The following is an 8,747-nucleotide window of genomic DNA, read 5'->3' on the forward strand; positions in this document are numbered from 1 at the left end:
AACAACCTCTCTACCTCACATAGGGGATCTGACAACACTAGGCAACTTTTCAGTGATAAATAGTAATGTAATAATTGAAAATCTGCAGAGTACTAAAGTGGCAGTAGCACAGTTCTCACAGGAGGCAAGATGTAATGGGGCATCGAGCACTAAACTTGCTGTCCCTGCCCTGATGGAGCAACTGTTGGCATTGCAGCAGCAGCAGATCCATCAGTTGCAACTGATTGAACAAATTCGTCACCAAATATTATTGTTGGCTACCCAAAATACAGACATGCCAACATCTTCTAGCCCTTCTCAAGGTACTTTACGAACATCTGCCAACCCCTTGTCCACATTAAGTTCCCATTTATCCCAGCAGCTGGCTGCAGCAGCTGGATTAGCACAAAGCCTTGCTAGTCAATCTGCCAGCATCAGTGGTGTGAAACAGCTACCCCCTATACAGCTACCTCAGAGCAACCCTGGCAACACTCTAATTCCATCCAATAGTGGCTCTTCTCCAAATATTAACATATTGGCAGCAGCAGTTACAACACCGTCCTCAGAAAAAGTGGCTTCAACTCTTGGTGGCTCACAGCTCACCAACCCACCAGTATCAGCATCATCTTCACCAGCTTTTGCAATAAGCAGTTTATTAAGTCCTGCATCTAATCCACTTCTACCTCAGCCCACCCCTAGTAACTCTGTTTTCTCCAGTCCCTTGTCCAATATTGGAACACCTGCAGAGGATTTAAACTCCTTGACTGCCTTGGCACAGCAAAGAAAAAGCAAGCCACCAAATGTAACTGCATTTGAAGCAAAAAGTAATTCAGATGAGGCATTCTTTAAGCATAAATGCAGGTTCTGTGCTAAAGTGTTTGGGAGTGACAGTGCCTTGCAGATTCATTTGCGTTCTCACACCGGTGAGAGGCCATTTAAATGCAACATATGTGGAAACAGGTTCTCCACAAAGGGAAACTTAAAAGTCCACTTTCAGCGTCACAAAGAAAAATACCCCCATATTCAAATGAATCCGTACCCGGTGCCAGAGCATTTGGACAATATTCCTACAAGCACGGGTATTCCTTATGGGATGTCTATACCGCCAGAGAAACCTGTCACGAGCTGGCTGGACAGCAAGCCAGTCCTCTCCACCCTAACAACTTCTGTTGGCCTACCACTCCCACCAACAATTCCAAGCTTGACCCCATTCATCAAAACTGAGGAGCCTCAGCCGATTCCCATTAGCCATCCTTCTGCTAGCCCTCCCTGCTCTGTCAAGAGTGACTCGGGAGCAGCTGATCCCACATCAAAAATTTCCAATGGACTTTCTGATGAGGTAGAGGCTGGTGCGTTGCCTACCTCAAATGGCAAAATGGAAGAAACCCCTCAAAATTCAAGCACCATCACTAACATGAGCAGCTCCGTGAGCTCCCCGGCAACAGACTCGGGCTCCAGCAGTGTCGCCACTTTTACAAATCCACTGATGCCTCTTATGTCAGAGCAATTTAAGGCAAAGTTTCCATTTGGAGGACTATTGGATTCAACGCCAGCATCTGAAACATCAAAATTGCAGCAACTTGTAGAAAACATTGACAAAAAGGCAACTGATCCTAACGAGTGCATCATTTGCCATAGAGTTCTCAGTTGCCAGAGCGCACTGAAAATGCATTATCGCACCCATACTGGAGAGAGGCCGTTCAAATGTAAAATCTGTGGTCGTGCTTTCACTACTAAGGGCAACTTAAAGACTCACTACAGTGTCCATCGTGCCATGCCCCCACTGAGAGTGCAACATTCCTGCCCAATCTGCCAGAAAAAATTCACCAATGCCGTTGTGCTACAGCAGCATATCCGAATGCACATGGGAGGGCAGATCCCCAACACCCCGGTGACAGAAAACTATCCTGAGTCAATGGAATCAGATACAGGATCTTTTGATGATAAGAATTTTGATGATATAGACAACTTCTCAGATGAGAATATGGAAGACTGTCCTGACAGCAGCGTGCCAGATACACCTAAATCTGTAGATGCATCACAAGACAGCTTGTCTTCTTCCCCTCTGCCCCTGGAAATGTCAAGTATTGCTGCTCTGGAAAATCAGATGAAGATGATCAATGCCGGCCTTGCTGAACAACTTCAGGCAAGCCTGAAGTCAGTAGAAAATGGGTCAGTGGAAGGGGACGTTTTAACTAACGATTCGTCGTCTGTCGGTGGTGATATGGAAAGCCAAAGTGCTGGAAGCCCTGCTGTCTCAGAGTCTACCTCTTCCATGCAGGCCTTGTCCCCATCCAACAGCACTAATGATTACCACAAGTCACCAAGTATTGAAGAGAAACCATTAAGAGCTTTACCAAGTGAGTTTGCCAACGGTTTGTCTCCAACCCCTGCTAACAGTGGTGCTTTGGACTTGACGTCTAGTAACACTGATAAAATGATTAAAGAAGAGTCCCTGAGTATGCTCTTTCCTTTCAGAGATAGAGGTAAATTTAAAAACACTGCATGTGACATTTGTGGCAAAACATTTGCTTGTCAGAGTGCCTTGGACATTCATTACAGAAGTCATACCAAAGAGAGACCATTTATTTGCACAGTTTGCAATCGTGGCTTTTCCACAAAGGGTAATTTGAAGCAGCATATGTTGACACATCAAATGCGAGATCTGCCATCACAGCTTTTTGAGCCCAACTCCAGCATCGGCCCCAATCAGAACTCTTCGGTGATGCCCGCTAACACTCTGTCATCGCTCATAAAGACCGAGGTCAATGGCTTTGTGCATGGCTCTCCTCAGGACAGCAAAGAAGCAGCCTCTGGTCTAGTTGCTTCGGGGCCACTGTCCTCTGCCACGTCCCCTGTGCTGCTCCCTGCTCTCCCCAGAAGAACTCCAAAACAGCACTACTGCAACACGTGTGGGAAAACGTTTTCTTCTTCCAGTGCTCTGCAGATCCACGAAAGGACGCACACTGGTGAGAAACCTTTTGCCTGCACTATATGTGGAAGAGCATTCACAACAAAAGGCAATCTGAAGGTACTTTTTCCTCTTACTGTCCTTTGGTTTCATTTTCTCCTTGCTGGGGATTTTTGATTTTTGACACTTGTTAATGTTACAGCAGTGGTACCTTTGGGTGTTTGTGGTGTGACAGTGTGTTTAGTAAGCTCTAGTAGACCTAGATGGCCCCTTGTTGAGTGCTCGTGTTGGCAGCAGGTCTGAGGCATGAGCTGTTTTGATTTAATTAAAATTCATCTACCAGCAAAGCCTGTCTATGCAGAGTGTGAAAAAGAGCAGCCAAATGATGGTAAGGAGTATCAATTAACAGAGAAATGCATTTTGTAACTCACACACCTCTTCAAGAAGTGAAAGGCTCTTGAATGTGATGCTTTTCATAACTATCATGTAAGATGAGTGGAAAAACTATTAACATAATTCTGGAAATAATGGGCATTACTTTAATTGGTTATATAAATAATAATAAATCCTACTGATATGTGTTTGAAAAAGCAAATATACTCAAGTTTTAGAACACCAGTTGAGCACTTTACTGTGTACATTTTTCTGTTGACAGAGTATTTCTCTAGAGGTTGCTGCCAGTAATGTGAGATGAATAATTACTTTCAGGCCATTCTGTCTATACACGAGGCTCTCCGATGAGCAATCAGTAAAGGATACTTTCTGCCTGTCTGAAAAGGACATTTATAGGGTAAAGGGTGTCAAATACAATACTTACCATTGCAATGAAAGTGGACATAGCAATTCTAGCCCTGAAAGCAGCAATTGACAGAATAATGCAAAGTCATTATAAACTAAATACATGTAATAAAAAAAAAAAAGAGTAAGAAGCAATGCATTGTTCAGCAGGAGAACAGGTTATTCTGGGTAATGGTGATGGGCTAACCTAGAAGTAGTGCGTTATTCCAGAGCCCTGTATCCTCTATCTTTAATGCCATTCATTGTGTAACAAGACTGGACATGTTCATGGACTCCTGCCTTCTCTCTGATCAAAATAAGTTTGAAATTCCTGTCAACCTCTATTTTTTTTTTGTTTGTTTCTTCCTTTCTTTCTTTCCAGGTTCACATGGGCACTCATATGTGGAACAGTACTCCTGCAAGACGAGGCAGACGACTTTCTGTAGATGGCCCCATGACATTCCTAGGAGGCAATCCTGTAAAGTTCCCAGAAATGTTTCAGAAGGATTTGGCTGCGCGGTCAGGGAATGGAGACCCCTCCAGCTTCTGGAACCAGTATGCAGCTGCACTCTCCAATGGCTTGGCCATGAAGACCAACGAGATCTCGGTCATCCAGAATGGGGGCATCCCTCCAGCACCAGGGGGCCTGGGCAACGGTGGCAGCTCTCCCATCAGTGGCTTGACAGGAAGCCTGGAGAAGCTCCAGAATTCAGAACCCAACGCACCTCTAGCTGGTCTGGAGAAAATGGCAAGCAATGAAAATGGGACTAACTTCCGTTTCACGCGTTTCGTGGAGGACAACAAAGAAATTGTAACAAATTAGGAAAAAAACCTCCGTAAATAACATTCCTGCAAACAGTGCAACCTAGGGTTGCTTTTTTCAAGCTGCAGGCTACAACATTACAAAGACTTTGTTTTGTACCATGTTCTACTTCTAGAGTTCTAAGAGAGCTTATTTATTAGTGATATAACCTTGCTTTGCAAACAAATGCAAGCATTAACTTTGGTCTCCCGTATTTTGAACTAAATACTAATCGACTAGAGTGCTGTAAACTTGCTGTAACATTTATGGCAGTTGCAAGTCTGTTCTGCTAGGTGATCTTATTCTGGCATTAACTTATTTTCTATATCCAGTTTAACACGAACTCTGGTATTGAAGCGATGCCTCAGTGATGCATTAGATCTCTAATAAAAATCTGTATATAAATGTACACTTTGATCCTGCTGGAAACTTTATCAGCAAACACATTGTCTAATTTTTCCAGACAGAATTAAGAAAAAGACTGAGAGAATATAGACTGAACAGTGTGGGTCCTTTACACAGCTCAGTTTTTGATTTTTATTATAAAATTAAAACTGCTTTAATTTTTGTAGGTTTAACATTTTCCGTTTTGAACTGTTATTTGTATTGTGCTTTTTACTTGAGTCGTCTTAAATGTTAATACATTTCTGTACAGTAATAAGCACGCGGATTATTAGAGAAGATACTGAAGTGTTGTTTTGGTAGTTGAAACTGAGACGTAACATTTTGCCTTGTAGGTATATTCATTATAGAAAATGTGCTGGACTTTCACAATGCTGCTAAGTATGGCATCTTGAACAACTTCCGTGGACAACTGTAGATGCTCCTGTATATACAATAAGACATCACTTTCATTAAAATGTACATACGTTCCTTACAAGACCAAGCCCTACTCCTTGACCATGGGAACAAGTATAGTGTTTGTTTATTTTGTATTAGGCATTGGGGGGGACAGGGGGAACCTTGGACTGTTACATGCACTTTCTCGGAAAGTTGAAAGGAAAAGAGGTCCAGTTTCTTTAACATTTAATACTTACTAACAGCAGAGATACTGTAATTTTACTCGAGTAATCAAATACATTTTTGCAACAGATAAAAAATTCGCTGTCTCTGTGTTTTTAAAGTGTACTTGTATTTAGTAATCACTTTGTATTATTTAGCCTTTCCCTTGGTTAACATGAACTGTCCAGGTTGTATGTGCGTGTTTATATCTGTAAGTATGGGTATACATATATGTATTGCATATTAATTGCTAGTATATTTTTCATACCCCCTAATAGTGAGAAATTTCTCCTTAACTATTCAACTCCTCCTTCTCATAAAATTGTAGATATTTTGGCATTTTTAATTTGTTTATTAAAAAAAATGCTGCTAGCAAAAACCTTATTGAGCCTAGGTAAGTTTCCTTTGAAGGAAATAATTTATTACGTTTAAGGCTTGATTTGGTTCAAATGCTTTATATTTGATATTAATTTTATTTTATGAGATTGTATGTTTGTGGCATGTTTACGCTGCTATACCTGTGTGAAGATGTCCACCTGCAAGCCTCCATATACTATGTGGGGTTTATAACTTGATTGTAAAAAACCATACCAACCAAAACCTAATTGCTTTGGCCTTGCACATGATTTGGCTTCCCTTAAAAACCTGCCATGATCATTAACCTCAATGGGAGTTTGTCAAACATAATTCAGTCCAATATTTTCACCCAGTAGAGTTTCATCTCTTTACATTACAATTTATGAAAAATAAAACAGATTGGCTGCCTTCAAATTATGCCTTCAAAACCACCAAGAGGCATAGCCCATTTTGTGTCCATGTGACTATATATAGATATATTTTATTTTTTAACAATTCCAAAATTCAGGTGTTTTGTGTTACAGGATTATTTTTCAGTGTCACTGTGGGGGGAGTTGCCCATCTTTTTAAACAAGAAGCAATCACTTAGCTCTTCCCATAGCCTGAGCTGCAAATCGGGCATTAGAGAGGATTTACAACTGAAGAGCTGGGGTGAGAAATACTTTTCTTGAGGACTTTTCCCCTTCCTATGATTATGAATCCTGCATATTAACGCTGTAGTCTGGATACCTCTTGGACTTCATGTCTTTAGGACTTTTCCTGTTCGAATGTGATGATTCACCTGGTACATGATATGCATTTTTGTTAACATGTAAGTTGTACGCTAGAGCCAGCTGGCTTGTCAATGTGAATATTTAAGAATTTTAAGTCACCTTTTGGTCTCAGAAAAAGGTAAATTAAAAGGATTTTGATGATTTTATCAATGAAATACTAACTAATTCTCCTTTTAAACTGAGTCGAGATTTGTGCAACAGAAAAGTTGCCAGGGAATGGTTAGCAGCCCCCAGCGCTCCGGGAGGGTTTCCTCTCCGCGGCTTGAGTTTCATGAGTGCCTTTAACTTCAGCCTTCGGAGCCTCTTCCCACGGGGAAGTGGAGGCTTTAGGTTCCGAGGGAAGCCGCGCCCGGGGCGGGCGGACCCGGCACTCGCGAACCTTCCCGGGCACCGGGACACTGCTGCCGGTGGGTAACGCACGTGCTTGGCATCGTTCGGGGGCTAGGAAACAAACAAACAAACAAAAAATACCAGGAAAAAAAAAAAAAAAACCAACAAAAAACCCTAAAAAAGGAGCGATTTTCTTTCTTGTGCCTCGGGGCCTTCCCCCGGCCCGTTCCGCGAGCGGACCCTGCGCGCACAGCGCACGCCGGGCTCGGCTGAGGGCCGCTGCCTGAGGGGTCCCTCCGATCCCAGACCCGCCGGGGGCCACAGGCCCTTTGTCCCGCAGCCCTTCCGAAGCGTTACTGCTGCCGGTGGGTAACGTACGTGCTTGGCATCGTTCGGGGGCTAGGAAATGAACAAACAAAAAATACCAGGAAAAAAAAACCAACAAAAAAACCCTAAAAACGGAGCGATTTTCTTTCTCGTGCCTCGGGGCCTTCCCCCGGCCCGTTCCGCGAGCGGACCCTGCGCGCACAGCGCACGCCGGGCTCGGCTGAGGGCCGCTGCCTGAGGGGTCCCTCCGATCCCAGACCCGCCGGGGGCCACAGGCCCTTTGTCCCGCAGCCCTTCCGAAGCGTTTCCCTGCGGTGCCGGCGGCTGCGGCTCCCCGGGACAGCCTTGCAGCCCCTGAGCCCGGCCGGGCGGGGGTCCCCGGTGAGCGCTGCCCCGCCGCGCTGCCGCCTCGCTCCGCGCTGCCCTCGGCCGAGCTGGGTGCGGGGGAGGAGCCCCGGGCACCCATCCCTCTGTGCCGGGCCGAGGGACGGTGCCCGGGCTGTGCCGGACGAGCCGTGGATGCCCGGGCTGTGCCGCCCGCTGCGCGGAAGGTGCCGGGCCGTTTTCCCCACGGCGTGCAGGAGCCTTCCGTTCCCTTTCTCCTGCCAGCCCCGACCCGGGCTGGGGCCGGCCCGCTGGAGCATCGTCCCCGTGCCCGCAGGGTGCGGAGCCAGAGGCGGCTCCGGGCTCCCCGCCCCGTCAGGCGGAGCGCCCGGCTGGCCTCCTGCGAAGGGGGAGCGGGGGAGGGAATAATTTGCTCTGGAAAGGCAGAATTTTAAATTTCCCGTTACTCGGCACAAGACCGTGGGGACGGGGGGAAGTTACCTCTCCCCAGAGCTGTCCTGGCAAGCGCACAAAGGTGCCCGCATCGCCTCGCAGCTGGGAGCCGCGCTACCTCGCTGCAATTACCCAGCGCAGCGTTTCTTATTCATAGACACTGAATTAATCCTTATTCAAGAGTAGAATTTTTTTTCTTTACGGTTTTGTTTTCGCGGCCTCATTTTTCTCATTAGCAACAAAGTTTTCTTTCCCCCCTCACCCTTTCTTCCCCCCCTTTTCGTCTCGCCCATCACAATTTTATCATCCATTAAAATAAAGCACAGTGGGGTGGGTTGGTATTCTCTTTTTCTTTCTCTTAAGCGCCAGCGATCGTTCAACGCAATCATTTAATCATCCCGAGTAATTTTCCTCACCCAGAAACAGACGTGATTTATTTAAAAATTGGGCTAATGGCGTGCGAAACTTCCCGGCTTGGGAAGAGCCCTGGGCGGAGCGGCAGGACCGTGCTGCCCTGGGGCTCGCCTCTCCTCCACGGGCACAGCGGGCAGGTGGAGCGGCACCGACCGAGGGAAGGGCTGGGCAAAAGGACCCGAGACCGGCGGAGTGGGGAGACCATCGGGACAGAGCTTGGGGAGGGCAGGAATGAGGTTTCCGTATTGGCCAGGCAGGCGTGAGAAGGGAGAGGAAGCAGCAAATTGCCCGGCTCATT

The 8,747-nt window shown here is 45.9% G+C and overlaps 1 protein-coding gene across 8 annotated transcripts in view; it reads left to right on the plus strand.

The window, feature by feature from the left end:
• SALL1 (spalt like transcription factor 1) overlaps positions 1-5,562 on the plus strand; it is a 17,054-nt gene extending 11,492 nt beyond the window's left edge. For all 8 annotated transcript variants that reach the window (XM_039721441.1, XM_039721442.1, XM_039721443.1 and 5 more), the window contains 2 exons: positions 1-3,010; positions 4,050-5,562. The exon at positions 1-3,010 is cut by the window's left edge and continues 400 nt beyond it. In XM_039721441.1, coding sequence (XP_039577375.1) covers positions 1-3,010; positions 4,050-4,490 — 3,451 coding nt within the window. In that variant the 3' untranslated portion in view covers positions 4,491-5,562. The remainder of the gene's footprint in view (positions 3,011-4,049) is intronic.
• The last annotated feature ends 3,185 nt before the right edge of the window (positions 5,563-8,747 follow it).

The sequence above is a fragment of the Passer montanus genome, unplaced genomic scaffold, assembly GCF_014805655.1.
Source record: "Passer montanus isolate IOZ18808 unplaced genomic scaffold, ASM1480565v1 scaffold45, whole genome shotgun sequence".
In the NCBI taxonomy this organism is placed as follows: domain Eukaryota; kingdom Metazoa; phylum Chordata; class Aves; order Passeriformes; family Passeridae; genus Passer; species Passer montanus.